This window comes from Varroa jacobsoni, unplaced genomic scaffold (genome assembly GCF_002532875.2).
Source record: "Varroa jacobsoni isolate VJ856 unplaced genomic scaffold, vjacob_1.0 scaffold_482, whole genome shotgun sequence".
NCBI classification, from domain to species: domain Eukaryota; kingdom Metazoa; phylum Arthropoda; class Arachnida; order Mesostigmata; family Varroidae; genus Varroa; species Varroa jacobsoni.
In genome coordinates this window covers 104,625-127,461 of record NW_019213384.1, presented here as the reverse complement: position 1 = coordinate 127,461, position 22,837 = coordinate 104,625, and the positions used below count along the sequence as shown (strand labels likewise).

At 42.0% G+C, this 22,837-nt stretch overlaps 2 protein-coding genes across 4 annotated transcripts in view; one reads left to right on the top strand and one right to left on the bottom strand.

Moving 5' to 3' along the window:
• Positions 1 to 6,171, bottom strand: part of LOC111260834 (uncharacterized) — a 52,781-nt gene extending 46,610 nt beyond the window's left edge. Inside the window, exon 1 of the mRNA XM_022833876.2 lies at positions 3,946 to 6,171. The gene's annotated coding sequence lies outside the window, so the exon portion shown is untranslated. The remainder of the gene's footprint in view (positions 1 to 3,945) is intronic.
• Positions 6,172 to 6,216: 45 nt separating this feature from the next.
• On the top strand, positions 6,217 to 22,346 carry LOC111260835 (uncharacterized). Of its 3 annotated transcripts, none has more exons than XM_086968475.1 (3): positions 6,217 to 6,704; positions 18,334 to 18,525; positions 21,137 to 22,346. In XM_086968475.1, the coding sequence occupies exons 1-3, from the start codon at positions 6,530 to 6,532 to the stop codon at positions 21,160 to 21,162; spliced, it is 393 nt and encodes a 130-aa protein (XP_086824601.1). In that variant the 5' UTR covers positions 6,217 to 6,529; the 3' UTR covers positions 21,163 to 22,346. The 3 variants fall into 3 exon arrangements, 1 of the variants encoding a protein (XP_086824601.1); XR_002680574.2 differs by lacking the exon at positions 21,137 to 22,346 and adding an exon at positions 18,687 to 19,123 and having other exon boundaries at positions 6,227 to 6,704; XR_002680572.2 differs by lacking the exon at positions 21,137 to 22,346 and adding an exon at positions 20,786 to 21,111 and having other exon boundaries at positions 6,428 to 6,704.
• Positions 22,347 to 22,837: the final 491 nt, after the last annotated feature.

Below are 22,837 nucleotides of genomic sequence, written 5' to 3'. Positions count from 1 at the left end.
CTGTTATTGCCGCTAGCAGCACAACGCGGTTCCACTCACAGAGTAGCGCCAGCAGCCGCGGACTGTCGCAGCGTCACTGTCAGAGAGAGAGAGCGAAGGAGGGGGAGGAGGAAGAGCAGTCGCGGCATGAACGGCCGTTTATAGTAGTGTTGCCTACCGCTGCCGTGGTAACGGCACTACCGCCTCACTGACAGTCCAGTCGACCGACCGCTTGTCAGTTCCCCGTCCATTTCTTCATTCGTTAGTCCGTCTAACTGACCCACTTTCAACAACAAAAGTCGCAAGTCCTGCAGCAGCTGCTACTCGACGCCACAGTAAAGCACATCATAAACCGCAGCAATGCTATTGCCACTGACATTATTGTACATATACTATATTTGTATACCGCATGTATTCTCGCGGGTCATATCTGTCCAAGCGTCCGGTAATGCGGTTCGTTTTCAATCCAAACACGTAAATTTGACGTTGACGGAAGACCGACCTAATATACGTATTGGATACCAGATAAAACCAGTCTCGATGAGACCACTGCTATCATGCATTATTACTCAATGCCCTCCTGTTGTCACCTAATAATTATCTACTCCTCCTTCACTTGCCGCTGTTTAGCCCGTTTTCTAGCTCAAAGATGAGCCTCATTCTTAACAGAGCACACGGCGTAATGTAATCTGTGCAGAGCAATGTATATTCATTTTTATCAAATACTGGTGATAAGTGATCGGCTCCATATAAAAGGGGTTTTTTTGTTGACGATACACAGCATGTATCTTTTGATTTCGAATTTTCTGGAGCTTGGTTGGACGTGCTAAAGTATTATGGTTTCCTAGACACACAGATAGTGCAGTTAAGCAAAGAAAATTTTTTCAAAGAAATAGGTAGACATATAGGGAAAATGTGCTGCCGAAATATTGCCAAGCGTATGTGTATGAGTCACACAAGATGAATAAACAGGCAGGCAGGCCGATTGAAATGCTTGGTTTTCCTGGATCTTCCTCGGAGAACACGCAGGCAAGACCACGATCGAGGCCGACTCCGACGACTCGCCTTGAATGGGAGGAACAAAATGTGGAATGGATAAGTCTCCGTGATTGGTCCATGTAGAGTGGGCAAAAGCAAAAGGAGAGAGTGCCGTTACAGCCTGGGATACGGTTGCCGAGCCACGAATCTCTAGACTGAGCATGACACAGGAAAATCCTGCATGGCTAACACTATCAGACTACACGCACAGTAAATCTAGTTTGATCAATATACATTGGCGTGTGTTGCAATCAATTAAAACAATCCAAACACACAGGACAAATGCTTAATAGACGAACAAAAAGTGGTTTCCTAGGTAGAAGTGGTTTCACTATAACCATAGTACGATAAACCGGTAAACAGTGATTATTTTATAAGTTAGGCTCTCTCACACAGACTTCCTCTCGCCCTTACTTTAACCAACCCCTGCATAGTTAATTCTGTTTGTTTAATTAGTCTAGATCTAGTGCTCACTTATACTTGATGTTTACTCATGGTTCATACTGCGTCGCACAAAAGTATGAAAGCGCTGGGGTCGAAGGCTAAATCCTGATACAAAGGTACAGCGACACCCGAACGACGCATATAGGTATAAGCGTTTCTCTTCGACACGCGCTTAGAATGATCTGGCCCATGACGAATGCTGGGCAAATACTCATCACCCAAAACTTTCCTCAAATCTCCGTTTACTCTAAGCGATACAATCATAAAATTCCCATCCAAAGCCCCAAAAGTACATATAGCAGCAAAGTCGCATACAGACATGGTACACAACATATACATGATAGACAACAATTTTTACTCTTTTCGTTCAACTTTTTTCGTGGTATATATATACACAGGAAAGGTCTACGGAAAGGCATTTGTCATTTGCAACGCCGCCCGTCCCTTGCCCAACGACCCGTAGCTACCACGTGATGAAGATGCGCACGAAAGAGAAGTAACGCGTTTAACTATCCATAAAGTTTTTCCGGTTTTCAATAAGTGTAAAGCTCTGATGATTTAGCAACCAGATGTAACAATCCTGCTAATCATCAACAGTTATCCGGTTGACATCCATTGGCAATAACCTCACTTGCATATAGAAGATAGGCAGAACTAATTATCCTGCTTTGAGCATCATCCAATGCACGAGCCGTTCATAGAAGCACGCTTCCAACCCAGTAACGTATTTTAGCTATACGATAACCGAATTCCTTGCCACTTCAATACAATAGACCCAAGTACTCTCTGTAATCATCAATCGAACGGTGACCGCCATACATTTTATTCCACACAAATTTTCGCTCATGATTATCGCATACATTAAATGTGTTGGGTTCACCTAGATGGTCGCAATAACGAATTTTACAGCGGGGTACATCTGAGAGTAGTTAGTTGTAAAGAATCACAGGAATATGTCGCACAGTGAAATCTATATCTATCTAGATAGTTCGACCAACGAGTGTTTTTTTTCTGTTCACCTGTTCGATGATCGTGTTCATAAGCCTCCTTCAACTACTTCCCTTAGTCTCCGTCTGGTTGTTCTTACCTGGCGACCTGCAGGTGGATTTGGATTAATTTTCTGATATCGAGCATCAACACGTCCACTTCAGTTTCTGTCAACTAAGCTCTTTCCGTTTTGTTAGCCTATAGATTATATAAGGATACTAAATAAAACTATAATATGTCTTTATGTGGGCAAATCTAGAAGATATAAAAATCGTCATTGTTTGTATTACCGCTACCCATTGCAGTTGCGCTAGCCGCATCTGCAACCATAGAAACAACCCCTTTTTAATCATTGCCGTGGGGTTGGGACAATCGAAACACCACCGGCAGCAGCTAGAAAACTAACAGCGGTCGCATATATATATGCACATATATAGATATAAACTACTGGTAGGTATGTCCTCGTTAATCCCCTCTCAGTTTGTTGGCCAGTCAGTCAATTTCCAGAATTAGGTTGCAACGCTAGCTGCAGGAGCGCAATGGCCGGGGAAGAGGATGGCGGCGGCGGCGGCGGCGGCGGTGGCGGCGATGAAACAGCAACGCTACGCAACAAAGAAATGAAGCGCAAAGCAAAATGCCGTTCGTTCATTCGTTTGTCAGGTTCTATCTGCACGAGCGGCAGCAATACTCCGTCAGCCAAATCGCCACTGCAGCGGGAGCCCAATAACGCCATTGTGTTACTGCTGCTGCCGTTACCTGCTGGTTGCCGTTTTCGAAGACCGAGTGAGCGACCGATGGACGGCCGGCCGGCCGGCCGGCCGGCCGGACGGAGCGAACGGCGGCGCCGCTGGTACTTCGGCGTTCGTCTGGTCTAGACAAGCTGGTCGTCTATCTAGTCTCCTATGCTTCTATCAAAGTATCAGCAGCACTATCGCCGAACAACGCGAAGTCACACGCAGTCGCTGCTTTATTATAACCCCATATTAATAAGAATATTTGTCGTCACTGCCATAAGAGTACTAGCGAAGATTATCAAAATAATGCTTTAAAGAGGCAAAACCTAATGCTAATATTCAGGATCAGATGTAACATCACGACTGATCTGGCGACTGGAAGCTGCGCTACCACCATATTTGGCTGCTAAACACAGGCAGAGCGTCTTACTGAATGTGGGTTAAGAAGAAACCCTAACTAGAATACTGGGAGCAATAGGAGGTTATCTTGTCAACTGGAAGGGCCAGCTAGAAAAGGGTGTGCTCTTTCAGTGAAACCAAAGAAAATTTGTCATTTTTCCTTCTAACAAATGATGAACACAACAACGGAAGCTTGACTAAAATGAATATAAGTATATGAGCAATTGATAATCCGTCCGGTGAAGCAAACGACGCATCCACAGCCCATCGTGGCCGAACAATTAGGCGACAATAGCATCGACAACTGAATAGGAATCATCAGAAAATGAAAGGTACACAGTTTGTGAACCTGAACAAAGCTTACCTTAATTTCGAAAACTGTGTGAACAGCAGCGGCAAAACTGAACAGAAAGATAATCCGTAAATAAGGAACGCTTCTACAGTCGTGATAACAATCCGCACGCTATTGACGCACTCGATGTCTGCCGTTACACAACAAACGGTAACAATTGCACCGGTCACACAGAATAGGGTAGCACCTACGGCCGATTTATGGCGCGCTGAGTAACGGACGGTTAAACTCGATTCGAGTGAGCGTAGCGACACGTCGCTACACAGGTGCTTGCAGGATTACCGGTACGAACTATGATAATAGTAATAGCAATAATAATGCAATCTCGTTAGAGATTATAGCGTAATTAGAAGTGGATAATTTGCTCCAGCCACAAAAGCCGACGCGACCATTCACTCTCCCCGTTTTCCTCTCTCCGTTTTGTCTTGATTCGTTCACAGATTGATTTGATGCGGCATCCCGCTGCCGTCGCCGTCGTCGAACTTGCGGTTTGCAGTTGTGATGCTGCTGCTGCTGCTGCTACTGCGGCGGCGGCGGCGGCGGCGGCGGCGTTGTTGTCGCTAACTACTATTATTTGTTAATGTCGCTGTTGACGGTTTGAACGGTATCCGTTAACGGTAATTCCTTGCTTTTTTCACTCTACTGCCGGTCAACTTGTGCTCGTTAATTCAACTGTTGATCTGATCAACAAATGCTTAGCTTGCTAATTTGCCTTATATGGTTGTTTTTAATTGTTGCCAGCTGTCGTTGCTTTTGCTGTTATTGCTCTCTCCGGCAGGAGTGATTGCTGCCGTTTCTTCAGTCGATCAAATTCGACAGTTCCCTTTGTTGAATAACGGGAGGTGAGCGAGCTCCGTTTGGAGCTTCATTCATTAGACTCCCAGAGACAAGCCACTCACACAAGACACATATACATATATATGTGTATATACATATACAGGCGTATATATAGGGGAGACACACACCCGCGCTCACGCCACAGCGCGCACAACGTGTAACGCACGTTCTCGCCCTTCCTCGTTGGCTACCACCAAACTATTAACAAACAAACAAACAACAAACAGCAAATAACACAATTGGCTGGGGTTCAGGCAGACGAATGGGTGGTGATGATGACCGGACGGACAAACGAACGCACGGACAGCAGATGACTCCGCTTCGTCTCGAGCGGCGACGGCGGCGGCTGCAACGAGATCTTCTCCTTTCCCAGCCGACCCCGGCGATGATCCGCTTTTAGACCGCGGCACCAACAAGCAGCGCTATCTACTACCGGCAGCAGCAGCAGCACCGGGCAATATGTGGCCTAGCAGCAGTCTCTTCCTCTTATGAACTCTGTCGTCGTGCCTTTCTTTGTATTTCGATTTCTCATACAACAACACTCGATGCTTCCTTCTTTACTGCTACGGCCGCCGTCGCTGCTGCTAGTCCCCGCCACAGCTTATAAACACACAGCGCAGTTCGCCGTTGAATACAACAATCGCCAACCACCACAGACCTGAAGGACCGGCCCTTTTACGCACGCACGCACGCACGCACGCACGCACTCACTCACGCACGCACGTACACGCTCACAAGAAAGAGAGAGTGAGAGCGAGAGAGAGAGAGAGCGACAGTGCCAAACACACGCTCGTTCACTATAGGGACTGATTACCACGGCCGCAACCGTTACTGATAACAGCAGTAATTCCTCTTACACCAGCACCAGAATTGCCTCATCGTAGTTCTCGTCTTTTGATAAACATTCGTTAATTGATTCGGAGCGAACGAGAGTACGCGTCTGGCCGACCGTTCACTTTGGCAACGCGATTACTATTCGAAGCCGTTTATTGCGGTACACCACCGATGAATGACGAAATCGACGATCAAGCCAGATCAGTTGAGATCAAATCATCATGCACAAATAGACTCAGTGTTGCGTCCAAACTTTAAATTATTCCGCTAATTCGTATCGCTCCTTATCCACTTGTCTTCTGCACTACATTTCGCACAGAAAAACAGACATCCAACAGTCAGCTAGTGATCATTCAGAAACAATATGTCTATAGGCATTTAATGACATTATTGCTGATTGCTGCTGTCGTTGGGGTCGGCGCTCCACTTTGCCCTTCCTCCGGAATAATTTTGCTGTTGCCCCTCACAATCCTTCCACACACAGACACACACACATATATGTGTATATATATATATATATATATATATATATATATATATATATATGTATATATATATATATGGGTATATACACGTATAAACATATATATGAAGCTTCGTAGCTGTCACTTTTTTACCGTCTGGTTTGTCAGATCGGGGCAGAAAATGAAAAGATTATACACACTGGCGGCGATCGCTTTTCGGCAGACGCACTGGCGGAGGCACGCGACGCCCCCACAACTTCAGCCTCTGTTACTTGAACCCACTCTGGTTTCATAGGCATACCCCCAAATATCCATCGTCGCTGAATACATTCGAACGCACTGTTGCTTTTGCCACTTCACCTCCGTAGCTTGCACGCCCTTTCCCTCTCCCTCACTTTCTATCCGTACTTTGCCCCTCGAATCCCCTATTCAACTTCTCCTGAATCTTACTTGTGAGTGGGATGTATATGAATGTCCAACACTTGTTGTTGTCGTCGTCGTGTTTCGCCGACAGACGAAATGGCAATGTCAATATTATTAGATGTCGTCGCTGTAGTTGTTGCAGCCTTCACAGGAATATCGGTCTACGATACGCCACCCTGTGCCCAGGTGACGTACGACGGATTAGTGATCGACGTAAGTTCTGTTGCCCTTGCCTTCTTTTCCGGTTCGAAGAGTAACTCGCTGGGCTGGTAATATCCACTTGATCCATCCACGTTTTTCTTTAGTTAACACGATAGCGACTGCAGCGAGTTGTGCTTATGAGCGACATTACGGTTCTGTTCACGATCGCGGTAGCAGCGCAGCAGCAGCAGTTGTAGTGGTAATTGTGCGTCTGTAGAGTTATCAGTATCCGCAGTAGCAGAGTTCTCTGTTTTTGTCGTCGACGGTCCGGGAGCGAGCGCACTCACCCGCGACAGCCTCTGCCAGCAGCACCGTCCCCAAACGGACCGACAGACAACAGCACAGCGGCACAGCCACTCACTGCGGTGAGTTAACGACGACTGGCGCAACTTCTTTCGTTGCTCCGCGTTCTCCGTACTACCACTGCCGCCACCGCTACGACTAACACTAGTACAACTACTGCTGCTGCTGCTGCTGCTGCTGCTGCTATGGGCCGGCAGGCAGGCGGGCGGGCGTTCGTTCGTTCGTTCGTTCGTTCGTTCGTTCGTTCGTTCGTTCGCTCGGCCGACCGACCGACCGACCGACTGACTGTGTGCCGCTGCTGTTGCTGCCGATGATGATGGTGCTCGCGGCGGCAACAAAGGACGCTGCTGCTGCTGCTGCGGCGCAGCTAACGACAACTGTGCTGTGTTTGTATGACTGTGTGAATGTATGTATTAACTGCTATTGCTGCTGCGACCGGTATTGCTTGCCTGCCTGCGTGTAGTGCCACCGCTGTGATAGAAGTGATGTGATGATCGTGGCGATGGCGATGCAGCAGCGCCGCTTTAACACACAGTCGTCAGTCAGCCAAGCAGGCGAGTGAGCGAACCAGCGAGCAATCCAATGCTGCTGCTATACGAGATGCAGCCGCGGCAGTAGGACTGGAATAGTGAGCAGACCGGACACAACACCGGACTAACTAGAACCGTCTTCTCGACTGCGCTTCGACGGCGTGTCCTATGCGTTCGCTTCAGTTGAATGCTGCTGCTGCTGCTGCTTGAATTAAAAACTGCCGCGGCCGCTGCCGCCGCTGTATTTGCTATAGCCGCTACTTTTGCTCTCCCCTGCTGCTGCTATTGCTGTTGCCGCTGCTGCCGCTGCTGCTGCCGCCGCTGTTGCCGCCGCCGCCGCCGCTGCCGCTGCCGCTGCTGCCGATGTTGCTGCCGTTGCCGCTTCAAGCAAAGCCAGCGACGCTCGCGACTGGCCGTTCGTTCACTCGTTGGTAGTGTCTGCTTGCTTATTTTCCTGCCTGCCTGGCTGGCTGCTTGCCCGATGTACGTTATACCTTCTGCACGTCGTGGTTACTGCTGCTCTGTTCCGCTCGCCAGACGGCGCTGTCATCAACAGCATGGGTCGAGGGAGTTTGGCCTCCTCACCGCCGCTGCTGGTAGGGCGACGACAACGACAACGGCTCCTACAGAATAATATCGCAATGGCAGCGGCGATAATAGTCGTGCGAGCATCAGCTGCACCCGCGGTCACCGATACCGTCTGTTCATGTTTTCGCCAGTGGTTTCGATTTGTCCTCGCTTCCTTATAGATTTCAATTAAGGAAAACGCGCGAAAGCTCGCGCAACGACAGACGACTATGGGCAACTTTCATGTTAATATAACCAGCCGGCAGGTGACGGAGTGCGCAGAACAATCAGAAGATATCGAGGTAGCAAATAAATAGGTAAAATCGTGTATAAAAAAAGGGAGGATAGCCAGATTTGTCTTAATGTGCCAGAAAGAACACAAAGCAGCTGTGGCAGATGCCACTGTTATGAAGCAAAGATACGCGAAATAACGGGAGTGTCCACTTATTAGCAATGGTAACAATTATCGGGGCCCTAAGAGCTACGGCCACGCGTTGCGAGCAATTGTTAATCGAAGCTAAACCCGCAAGTCTCAACTCTTTTCATAGACATACGGACGAGTTCAAGGTTCTTTGTTTGCCTCTGTATCGTATATCTAAATAGCAACTACTTTAAACAGCACAGAAGTACATTCGTATTTCTATCCTGTATCGACACCAAACGTTATGCAGTCATATTATAGATCAATGCACATTTACTCGTTATGAAGGCAAAACAAAATGCTGGAGTACGGAACTGTCAACAACTGTGCGACTTTAAACGTGACCAATTTGTCCGCACCTATTACTAAACATAGTCTCTCAACATAGGACATATTTATTATTTTTATTTATTTTTTTACATTTTATAATTATTTAAATTTTATTGATATTAATACCTAAAATAACTGCATGTCTCCTTGAAAATTCAAGCTTATCGCCTATGAATGCTAATGATGTTAGAAAAATCTAAAAAAATTTAACCGCATCTATTTGTTGACATCAATAGATCATATCGTCAATAAATAGCTTATTTTGGTCTTTGGTTCGTTAATTGCCATAGTGTTGAAAAACACACGGATATATTGAAGCTCTTGTTGTGCAGGTTGTGTGGCTGAAACTTATTTGCCGATATAGTGTCTGTACGCAGAATGATAACATATGACATGACACAATGTGCTTTAGTCTGAACCCTTGATCAATGAGAGGAAGATATATTGCAAAAATTGTTAGAAGATTGTTCAATATAATAAATTATAACAGGTAGATTTCGAAGAAAGCCACACTTTAGCAGCATCAGTAATAAGCAAGATCGTAAAACAATTAATCAGGGCACACATCAATAGAGACGATCCCAGTCTATCGCATCGACTCATATATAGCAAAATGACAGTTCACTCGCGATGACTGCGACAAAATGTCAATATGTGGAATATGACTTGGCAGACGAATCTTATAGACACCTGTTCCTCGTGTGCTCTCGTAGAAAATAGTTTATTTTAAAGCCGAGCTACGAAATAGGATTGGCGATTTTGAAAGCCTAATGTCGCTGGTTCTATTTGGTGATTTTGCCGATCGTCTGCAGAGCATTTGAGGCGGTCATAAAAGAAGACAATGTTCCCGAGATTCCTTCGACGTCATTGATACTGTTGCGGCACTCCTCGATATCAATTTTTGACAAAGGATATTTTTTCAAATATGGCCATTCGAAAACGATTATTACTGTTTAGTAACTTAAGCTATTTATATTGAGTAATTACAAAAGAAACTCTTCGCTTTAAACTACACTCAGCAATGTTCTCTTGATTGACAATGATACCCATCGACAATCAAGAGTAACTTCTGCCACGTTTACAACGTAGCCAAGAACGTAGCATACTTACCTTATGATTATTCTGTTATTCAGTGCTTCACAGTTGTGATGAACGGTGTAGCTCATACGGCGGATAATCTTCAAAATATCTTCGGAAATAAATAACAACAGGTTCATTTAAGGATCGTATTCATGGTGTTCAAAATCGAGTGAGTTACCGCGACTGAGTAGTTGTCACAATTTTACGTGCGGTTTTATTAATGCCGACAGCTGCTAGATGTTACTTTATTTTTCTAATAGAGCAAAGTATATGTTTCCTCTAGGCACCATTACTCTAACAGACTAGGCAGGTTCGCTGGCTGAAAAGTTGAGGCTATTTTCAATATTTTTTTTTTACACATAGACAATATAGACAAGAAAAATATTTGTAACAACCTAACCAAATTTTCAAAAGATCTGCCAGAATAGTGTCTATTTTAAATCTAAATTTCGAACTTAGACAAGCTTTATAAGCTTGCTATTTTTTTTCTAATATGTAAATCTCTTCGAGAATCGTTTGAACGGTTGGAAATCGGTATTAAAAACATGTTGTTTCATAGCATGACAACGCAGTGTTCACATCGCGGATCCTTTGCCCTACATTTCACCGTATTCTATTCAAGATATTGTTGTACAGTGGATCCAAATGTAAACCATTGGTGGACTACCGCACAAACGTAATGTTTTCTCTACGTCGATTGTGATCTTTTCCATTGAAAATATTCTGACATTGTGTCAATTGAAGTAATTTGATTATTTATAAGATGCACTTTACGGCTCAAATCTTTGTTTTACTACCGTAAAAAACATCACCAAGTGCTTAGAAATATATAATTTATGAGCCTATCAATTAACGTTTGGTCGTGCGCCATTAACTGTTTACAAGTTAACATTAATTACATTAAATTTACATAATGAAATCATTTATACGAACTAAAAATATAGCCGACGTCTACTGATTTTTTAACTTTACGTAAAAATACAAAGTCAAGTGTTGGTAAAGTATTAATGTAGATTTGGGTGCCCTTCATAGGTTCGCTTTCCTTTTTTCTTCCCCCTAATTCACTTACTTATACGTTGTTTTTAGCCGATAAGTTTTAAATTAGCAAAAAGTATGAGCCAGTCGAACATCACCTGTTAGTCAGTGGCCTTACGAAGCTTTTTCTGTATAGTACCTGATACAGTACGCCCGTTCCAAATGCGATGTACAGGCCGTTTTCCGATGTCCGTCTGGATACGAGGTGACGCGCCAGAAGGCTCACACTCATCCAACACACGTTTACTCACAACAGCGTAATTTCAGACACCCACATTGTTATCTTTTTCTATCTGTTTTTTAGGCCCCTTGCCGTCAACTTTTATCCCCTTCTGCTTTTGTCCGTCCGTCCACTCTTTCTGCCCTCGTGCTGCACTAAATATAGCAGCTGCTCTGCCGCAGCTGCCACTCTCACGTCACTGGGGCTCGGTCGGGCTTCCGGTCGGCCCTTTGGCATAGTGTACCCATTGTGCTTCATCGAGAATAAGCACGCTCCGACCATGTTTATTCGTCGCCACCACCGCTACCGGCACCATCACTATCAGCCGTCAGTTTGGAGTTGATGTCCTCTCGCGACGGCCACAGCCGTGGAGGTTCAGGCGGTCTCAAGTGTTGGTGGCAACAGTGGCAGCATTTCGGCCACGTTAGTGTACTTGTTAGCTGGGGATCTATACTATCGGGTTAATGGGTACTTAAGAGGGGCATACGGGCGACCAAGAAGGAGGGCTGGTTAGGGCGGGTTAATATTTACGTGGAGGGCCGCGGATAAGAAGGGTAACAACAGTAGTCGGTAAACAAACACTAGCCCATCGACCGACAACTGGATCGTGGAAGAGATCGGTGGCTAGGGTCAAAATAGGGTATGCTGATGAGATAGGGGATGATGGCGATAAAAAGCAGGGATAAATGGGGCAAAATAAAACGTTCACAGTTAGGGGCATAGCAACTGTGTGTGTTTGCGTGTGTGTATGGCTGATGTGTGACCACCATCTGTGCAGTAAGGCATGCGTGTGGGTGTGGGGCTATTCTAAATTTAGAATTTTGGTGGCTGAAAAGTTTGCCTTCTGCTGACATCGTATGCAGCTTCTCCGGCGACCGTTTCTTGTTGAAGACGACAAGTAGGACCTTTATAACGACCCCAGTGAATCCCCTATTAGTCTACCCCTGTATTTTGTCACCCCGCAAATCCATCTCTGTTATCCTGGTCATTTTGTCGTCCGGCGGCGGCGACGGCGACGACGACGACGATGACGACGACGACGACGACGACGACGACGACGACGACGACGACGATGACGATGACGTAGTGGCAAAGTAGAGGCTACTGCGAACAGAGTGGGGTCTGAGCTGCAAACTGTGCGCAGCCAAACGCTGGTGCGTATAGCTATGAATTGAACCGGTCCGCCGTTCACGCTAACAGCGGGTAGTGGTCTGGGCCGTCGCTTCAGCTGAAACAAAATTAGTATTATTAGTGGTCCCAGTTCTACTACAGTAAAGTTTTGAAAAGAATAAGAAGTGGAGGGCATTTGGAGAACCGGCAATGGGTACCGGAGAGCAAACATGAAATGATAGTAACCAGTTTGCTCAATTTACTCTCGTGAAGACAGCCACTAGCGTGTTGACTATGTGCCAAAATAGAGTCTTCTGCTATGACGCAGCCATACAGCGATACGCTGGTTCGAGCGCTACCGCTGCCGTTCTATTTACTTCCTCCTATCTTTCCTGAAGGCTATAGAACTTTATTTCTTGAAGCTGGCTAGACGTCTTTCTGACGAAACCAGTATACTAACTCGGCTTGCTTTATGTGCATAGAGTTTAAAGATTTTGAAAATAAGTCGGGAGCGGTATTAAAAAAGCACGAGCTAACAAATAAAATAGCTTTTTCTTCTCTGTGGAGGACTTTATTTTTTGGAAAAGATCATAACGTTAGTTTTTTTTTAGCTATTTAACTAACAAAAATAGAAGCAGAGTAAAATATCATATACACTTTTCGTAGCATAATTGTTTGTATTTTTATATCAAGGTTCATAATGGAGCTTCTAAAGTTTATCAATTTTTTTAATAGTTGATAACTGGTTGAAGATATTAGCTTTTTTTTTCGAAATTATCTAACGTTTCTTTAAAAGGCCACATCATATTTTTAAATGTGCTTTCCATAATTGTATACTTATAAATTGCACGCATGACATATCTGTGTGTCTTCTGGTTGAAAGAAACCAAGAGTCGTAGCCTTAAATCGCCAAATATACTACACAATTGTGTAAGTGAAAAGAAGTTATTTATTTATATGCTTGTATCGCTAAATATATTTGATTAGGTTGGATCCTTATTAATTTTCCAGTAGCTTAGAGACCTTCGCGTACGATTTAACAGCGATGTATTAGGAATTTACACTTTTTATTGACTTTTTTTTGGGAATGAATAGAGGAAAAGAAAAAGGAAAGAAAGAAAACGTGAAATTCTCCTAATTCTAGGAACCGTATCCCAACCTAAGTTATTTTGCTCAGGCTTCAATGGATATTACGTCAAATGCACAAGTTGGGTCTCACACGACTCATAAAATCCTATAACGTGTTCGTTAGGGCTTCATATTATCTTCTATTGACAAAGCATGAACAGAAACGGGCAGACAGTCGAGAGAGGCGCGCGTGACGGCACAGCTGCCTGATGTTGTTTATGCTTTATATTTAAACAAGTACTTCTCTCCCAGCTGATTTGTCGAAAGCCACTTGATGAAGTGCAAAATATTGCTGAGTACAGTTTAAGTATTAGTGATATGATAAAATGTACCGCAAATGTACATTCTAACTTAACTGCGTCGCTTGTTTTGAAGGATACGATATTCATTTACAGATACTTCATGTATCATGCATTTTTCTATTCATTGTGCGGGTTTATGGGTGCATAGGGAGTGAGTCAAGTATTGTACTCCTAAGTCCTTGCAGTAGTAACCAACGGTGCTTGTGTTATATCTAGCCCGTTATCTCAATTCTGAAGCAATAAACCCATTTCTGTACGAGGTCTTAACAAGCGACGCAAATTACTACTCTTGGGAAATTCTTCGGGAACTATGAATGTTAAGCAAACTTACGGTGTGATCGACACAATATAATAACTTTAAATTATAATTTGTTAACTATATTTTAAATATCTACATAGACTACATTATTACTAAACTACTAACCACCGTTTTTAATGTGCTGAACTAAAAGTTTCTTTCAAGTGCTACTTATGTGCGCAGTAGATCTTTTATTAACTTACGCACTTATGAATTCCATACTTGCAACCTTCCTTGCATTCCAAACTTTCTACAGCTTTAGTTCTGGGTTTCCAAATTGCAGTTGATGCTATTGATTATCTATAAGATTGTAGATGACGTTGACAGAATACGCTTTGTGGCGCACAAGATTCACATTGAACTTCATTGAACGCGAAAGTCGAATGGGGAAATATTTTTCCGGTTTAGCCACAGTCAAAGTACCTTAAAACTTCTTCTTAACTACTCAGGCTTTTACTTTTCCACATTTTATCCACATAATAAGTTAAATTGGAAGTGTTAAATTTTATCTGTCAGGCAGCTTGATTGATCGTGATAAACAGAATATCGACTTCTGTGTTATTAAATCCAGCCATTTGACAAAATTCCGAAATTTTCAACATATTATTAAAAACAAGGATTAAAGAATAAACGGATAAAAGGATAAACGAAATCTTGGAAAAGTTGGTTTCCAAATTTTCCAAGATTTCGTTTCCTAATGCTAATTGAAAATTGCAATATCTCTATCGTTTAGATTTGCTATCCGCTAAGTGGATATCTTCATGCACGTTACACTAAACCGTCTGTGATGTATCGGATAGCTAACGAATCAGGAATGATAAAAAAAGCTTGTCCTAAAAGTACATTTTTGCGATAGATTTGTAAGGACTAGTACGGTATCCACTACATAGATGGCGTTACCGGCCACACTCCAAGGTCCTTGAAATAAAACATTCTAGGAGGTCCTAATTCGACGGATTGCTTGGATACTATATTGTCAAAAAGGAGAGTCTAAAGCTACATGAAGCATTCTGTCTATCACATATTAGTATAAAAAATAAAAAAAATACCTAATTTATTAGTTTGTCTTAATAAAGAAATACTTCGCAACAGAGCCGACGTAAGAAATGCATAAACAGCTGAAAAATTCTCCGTTCATATTTCCTAGTTCTCTAGAGTCCGATCAAATTTATCTTGATCGCATTTTACTTTGATAATGAATAAGCAATTTTTTTCAAGAAGTCTGCACCAGCAACAATATGGTGTTAGGATGGAACTTGATTGATATACTAGCACAGGCAAATCTTCTGAATGCTACGAAGTATGCAAACATTCTGAATCGATCAAATCAGCAGCTCAATGCCAGTTGGCACCCGATTTCATGTCTTTTGAAAGATATGGACCGACGAACAGTTTCAGGGCAGCTAAAATAAGGAACGAAAAGAAGTAAGCGTCCTAGATGGGACATTAGAAGCGACATGTTCTGAGTCCCTGCTTTGGAACGTTAGCAGTTTCGGATCTTCTATTTCTCTATCCTGGCTTTTCATCATACCTGCGCATTGAACATCTCCACGTTCAAGGTATGTCAATAGTAAATCCCGTCCGTCTCAGAGATTCAGGTTTGCGTTGATATTTTTTCATTTGATTACAACACAAACTGGGACACATCGACCCAAGTTCTACGGGTTACATTACGCAAACCAACTGGGCGGAGCGGACAAAAATAGATCAAATGAGAGGTATTTATGTTTCGTTTTAAAAGCTGCTTGGATTTCGTTCGTATTTGTGTAAACATTTCAACAAGTTAACTTGCACAGTAGCCTATTGAGCTCTATATATGAAAAAGGAGGACTATAACGAAATCACAAACAACAAAGCAAATTTGGTATAAGACATTTTCCGTGAAAACTAATAGTAGAAACAGCTAACTACGTCATAATATCAAATGAAGGTTGGTGATCATAGAAAAACTATTCCTTTAGGCTATTTGCAGGGAAAGAAAAGCTAATTCCATTTACTTTGAAATATACACACATTTGCACATGTGTATTTGAAAACACGACGATTGATTATGGCTGTTTCTGCGGCATTCATGTCGTATCCTGTCACGCTGTGCCAAGATCGAAAGGAAATAGCGTAGATGAAGTGCGCGCAGAAAACGTAGCGGGATTCTGTAACTAAGGAGATGGTACTCACTCCAGTTATACAGTCTGATTCGCCCTCAAGTAAAGTTTCCAATCAAAATGAGTACTTATCCAGTGTGATCTCTTATGAATGAGCCTCGTTTTTTGAGATTTGCGCGAAAGCCTTGCGTGGGATGAAGCTACCAAGGTGAACGTCGAAGCTGCTAAATCCCGCCTGATTCCCTAGGTGCTGCTTCAACCCTAGCGGAGTTCACTTGTGAGATTCTACCACAACAATTATTTTCTTTTTTACCATGACACGGCGAAAATTCCTTCTGAATATGTGAACTTAAAGCTATCTGATCCAACTTATTTTTGTCTTATTCAGACCGCTTACATAGTTATCCCTTAGTTGATTGGACCCAACAACGACTCCTATTTGATGATAAATATTGTTCTTCTTACAATACAAACACTTCTACGATCAACGCATCGATTGTAAACTGTCACGTCAGATCTTCTCTTACGTGATATTGATATCGTGTTTTTTTTTATGATAATAATAATAATTAATCGATATATTATTTAATAGAAGACACATTGTAAGCGAAGTATTTCAGCTGATAGATGCATCGCGCTTGGAACTGCTACTGGAATCCATTGTAGAATGTTTATTGTAGCCTTTTCTGTATCGTTTAATGCTCGCGGCGTTGACCATTGACGTGTCTCTAAATGGGGAACGATTCGCAACTAAAGCTAAATAAATTCAATAAATGATGTAGAAATAGATTCCGGAAGCGATCACACTCCCACGTTGAAAGTACCATTTGTCATTTCTAATTTTAACAAATTTCGCGTAACCTTTGCCCTTTCTATTTTAGAAAACTTAATTCCACAATATTTTAAGCATTTAATCTATGCGTTCTTTCTAGTGCTTGTCAGTATTTCGAACCTTTTTTCTATTTGGTAAATACATTCTACCTACTGCTGAGAAGCTTAAGCATAAATATTGTTGCTAAAGTCAATTTTGTTTACAGCGTCCCGAAGCGTGAGGTAGTAGTTACGTTCGATAAAGGAGATAGTTTCAAAGACCGAGAATCCTTAGCTGATTTGATTTGTAGCTACTTACACTCTTCTCCATCTGTTACCACATAAGGCTAGTTCTGTACCAAAACCGTCTATAAGGTCGGCTACTTCGCTTAAATTCGAGAAATAAACAAGGTTACCGGCTAATACTTTGATGGTGATCGAAACAGCGACAAGTAGGTATGATACATATATATATATATATATATATATATATATATATATATATATGTACACAGTTAAACAAGTGACCACTCTGCAACATCGAAAAAGGTTTTTTTTTTTTTTTATCAAATAAATCAACACATTTTCCGCTTGGTGGTCATGACCAAGTCAGCTTGTGCCTAATTTGCTTGTTATTACCAGCCTGACGCAATGCAACAAGATCCGTTATAGGGCAAAAAAAGTAATAAGTGTTTCTATTCTCACTTGGTGGCATACTGTTGTCGTTCGTTGCGTTTGGAACGCATCGACTAAAGCGTCACAGGCGCCTAAACGATAAAGATACTCGGACACTGTCCCTTCCTGCTGCTGAATATGGGGCGATCCAAATGGACGAACGATTTCATTTCGTTTGAAACGCAGTGTACGCGTGTCTCCCTTTGAGCATAGATATACGTCCGTGGAGGGCAGCTCTGCAAGTTTTGATTGCTTTTATACAGCCTTACTCTCACCCTTCTGCTCGTTAAGAGAGCAGCAAGCGTCGAGGGTAGCGCTGAGGATACTATTAGATAAACGAAAGTGATAGTGTTTTTTACCGTGCTCCACGATTCCACCAAGCAATTCCACCTTTAGCAAAAGCAAACGTTAGTATACTACCGCCACCGCTAGGGCTATTTGTCCTAACCGCGTTCCTGGAACCGCGTCCTGGGTCCGGCACCTGAAGTAGCAGCAACTGTCGAATCGAAACGAGTGAAGTCTGCTTCGATCTGTACTGTTTGTACAGTACCTACCTAAATAACTAGCTACGTATACTATCGTGTCTGCCTGTGGTTCATGCCCATCGGCATTACTTTTGCCGACTTTTCCAGCGATGTAAATCCGCGCACGCACGCAGACACGCACCCTCTCACTCCGCCGGCTACTTTCCTTCTGTAACTACTGCTTTTAGCAAATGGATTTTCCCCAGGTGCCAGTCGGTCGACCAGCTTCAGTAAGCAGTGCTTGCCAACGAAATCCTTATGCCCGTTACATCTACGCTTCAACTTTTCCAAGGACACAACAAGCAGCCGCTCACCAAACATCGGCCGTCAGTCGCAGAATCATCCGTCTCCTGGGGCATCGAGGAACTCATCGATGAACACAGGGGAACATCGACGCAGTAAGTAGTTTCATTTCAGATTTCTCTTACTCTTTCTGTGTCTTAAGCGGCAGTTTCTTTCAATCTGTTCGTTTTTGCTAGCCAACCCCTGCTTGAGTATGCTTACCCACTTTTTCAATCATCGCTATCGTAATGTTATCGATGGACCTGACCCATCGAAGCTTCTCCTCGACCGATCCTATCAAAGAGGCAAGCATTCAACTCAGTGCAGCAGCCGTTGCCGTACTGAATGTCCTTCTTCGATCCTCTGCTCCGGGCCAACCGAGGACACCGTTTGGTCTCGACGACTTATCGGCCGCGCTACTATGCTCCATCGGTCACTCAACAGCGGTCCTATGGTGTTTCCCCTTACTCTGAAGGAATAAACAGACTAACACCCGACTACAGGCACGAACTAAAATAGTCAAGGCTCATCATTTTCTATTTGGCCATTTGTTGTTTGAATGAAATGCATAAAGAAAGTAGGCGCTTGAAGACGCGACAAGTTGAATCGCATGTTTGCTACTATGCAGGTTCCTATGCATCGGCTTGGCGTCCTACGACAGTAGAATGACTTTTAGATAAACGTCTAATAAATATAGTTAACGTTATCTGGTAATGTGTCGCTTATAGGCGTGAACAAATATAGCCATAGATCTATTTACCTATACGTTTACAAAGATCTATCTCTGTAGATCGGTAATTTTGCGCCAGACCTTTTGTGCGAAAAAGATCCTGAGACATTTATGGCTTTTTATGTATATAATATTTCTTAGAAAAGAAAATAGTTGAACAACGATAGCCCCAATCACTAGCTAAACATTTGGATGAGGGGTTACGATATTTTTTATTTTCAACTGTATCATCTCCAAACCGAATTTCTTTATAAGTTCACTTGCGAAACGACCTTTAAGTTTATATTGACTGCCTCAAGGATAATTAGAAAGAAAATACTGAAATAGATCTCATTGGTGCGAGAATGCACCTGCAAAATACCTGTTAGGGATATCCTTAATATAAGAAACTAGATGAGAGATAGATATTCACTAGTGAAGGTGTTTCTCGAATTCCCATCTATATCCCGTCGTCGAAATCCCATTTAAAGGCTATAATAGAAAATTAAGCCGTTGGACTTCGAAATAAGGCCAGCATCAATGATCAAGCCTTATACAATGTTGCAGTTGCATAAAAAATATTAGAGAGATTAACCAGAGTGACTGTAGGGAAGTCCTCATCTTTGTACATATTACAATCTTCACTTATGAGTCATTACATAATCAAATGTTGAAACACAGACAAGATCAATATTTACCTTTCGTAACTCGGGAAGATGAGTGTGCCTAAGACGTTTTAGTTGCAGCTTATTGAAAAAGAGTTTAAGACTACCATCCGAAGCCCTAAAACAACATCTCTTAACGATAACGTGGCCAGACAAAGTAAAGTTCTCTCGTAACTCATCTTGAAGGCTTCTTGCAAAGTGGGTTTCCTCCTCAATATGGACGAGTCCGTCAGAGAACTCAAGAGAGGTCAAAAAGCCAACCGCCTACCGGTGCCTACGAGTGCTGAATTTATAAACGTTTTTAACTCTTCGCTGAAGATGTTACTTTTAATTAGAGATAGCATTGTCTACCGACTCTTTAGCGAGCCATCTGTCTGGCTTAAAGCTTTAAAAGATGTAAACTTCAAAGGGCGATCGGTGAGCCAACTTCTCTCCCGTTTGTGTGCTTTGCTTGCTAAAATCGCTCCTAGGACCTGTCCCCTTTGGAGTGTCGCAATTGTTTTGCCGCGGCCTTTTATCGCATTAAATGTGTTACTATCCTACACGCGGTAAAAATTTCACCGACACCCTTCAGAGCGGAGAACGGGAGCGCTTGGGACCGATCTCAGAGCCCACCTTCTTTTTTTTTATATGTATTTTTATATGTAATATTTTGACATGAAGACCGATTTGCGGTATAGAGGGCTGAAAAACTAGGACAATGCTTGTCTGAAATAAATTAGATTTTTCTCGAATTCAAAATAATATGAATATGTAGCAAAGTTGAAGGAAGTGTATTCTCTTTACAGTCTAGATATTGAGTTCTCTATACTTTTCAAGATTAGATAGCCAGTTTCTAACGTAATATTTGGTTGTAGGCTTTTGTTGCGACGACTAATTACGGCTATACAATATATACACACTATGTAAAACTCATTTTGACATGTGAGCTTTAAACAGTCATTGGAAATCCTATCCGTCGAAGTGATACGCCATCGTGTAACCATATTCTATATGTTTCAGTGTCTGCAAAAGCTGCCTGTTGTCAGCCTTTCGCCACAAGTGGATTTTTTTTGTGAATTTTATCGATAGAATGGTGTTATATCTTCTGGGCTTGTATCTACAACCGATTATTTAGTTCCGGCATTTGAAGATTTTCACGCTATGCTTTGAAGCCTATACTCGCAATCGTATCGTCAATACCTCTTCTCTACCTAATGTTAGAAGATCACCTTTCTCTCTCAATTCGCAGTCTTCCAAAAATGTAACCGATCGTCTCCTTGATTTAAATTTTTATACTTGTTTTAATTAACAATGAAAATTAAAACAGATGTAAATTAAATAATAAACGACTGTTTTTTTTTGCCATTTCAGTTATACGGTTCAACCTATTCAAATGAGTATTAAAACGATGGTTTTGAACTGAATGATACCGTACCTCCGAAGAACAATTATGTTTGAAAGTCGAGAAATGTAGTGCGAAGCTTCCCTGCACTTTTTTAATATTAACGAGGCCTGTTACTAAAATTCGTAAATGTTATTTAGTCCTGGAAATGGATTCTTCTAGCGTAACGGCAGTTTTAACACAACGTGTATACTGGAAATAAGGCTCAACTTACTCAAGTTGTTACATGATGTCGATCTAAACCTAAAACTCTTTTAATAGCAAGGTCATATATTCTATGACTCTAAACAATATTTTGGACAGAAGGGAATTTCCATGTTTTTCTACGGCTATCTTAGAAATCGGACGCAATATACTTCCCGTCGTGTCTCTGACAAACGAAGGTAATTCTATAGAGAAATCATACACAGACATAGGAATTAATGTTATCTAGCTATATCCATCACCCCGTAATAAAAAGATACATTACAACCATTTCATTTAGTAGCAACTGGTTTACATCATTTTCTTTCTGGAACATAAGCAAACATTTCTTTAAATAAATGCCTAGAGTTTGTTGTTCAGTTCAATACAATGTTAAATTAAGTTAATTGTTAGTTAACAGACTGATTCCATATTCAGGTGTCTCGTCTTTTACTTTTTCTTTTTATAAAACTTGTTATTGAGCCTTTCCGTTCAACTAGGACAAACGTATTGATTTCAACTATAATACACAACATTAACTTTACAACAGTTTTTCTAAATTAGCTATTGTATTAAGGTAGAAAGCAAAGTGACGTAAAACTACTCCTGTAACGCTAATATAGCGCAATTGGGTTTACTGAAAAGGCAGGTTTAGACCACTTTAATATTATTTTGATCTTATCAGACCCGTTATTACCCTCAGAGGCTTCTACTATTACCACTACTATGGAACAGACCTCACAACTAGAGTTTTGGATTGTCTCAATTTGCAATTGGACAATCTGTATGTAAGGCTCTAGTTTTTGGACATCTTCTTATATGTATTTCCTCAAATTTAAATTTAAATTCGCTTAGGGCCGACCTAAAACGATCATTATAATATTGGGCATATGCAAAATCAACTGGCTTATTTTCACAGAACGTTCGGCATCACTACGGATATATATATATATATATATATAGAATAGAGCTAGGTCTCTCAAACATATATATATACATATGTTTGTGTGTGTGTGTGTTATATAGATATCCACAACTTGCAAACTTTTTTGCTTATAATAGACATCTTAATTTAGAAAACTGGGAAAGACCAATACCGTCTACTGGTCTATTCGTATATACGGATTTAGCGAAAATTTGCTTACGCCAATGAGAGTGACCTTAAATATAAAGAAGGCTGTCCAATGGCCTTGTGAATCAGAGTATACAATCATTATTTTGTATAGTTGTCGTAGCAATCATACTTATAAAATGAGTCTATGAACATTCGCCGTATGCAATCTCTATTTATATATATCTGTTGGTACACGATAAACCTGGCTACCTTTTCTTAGGTTAAGGTGTATGCTAAATAGGGTATTTTGTCTAATGTTCAATGGCGCATTAGAGAATATATCTCGTTTTGATCAAGACTTCTATTGGAAGTGCGCAGTATAAGCAGGACGAAGGACAAAGCGTAGACCGAAAATAGAAGTACGCATTATATA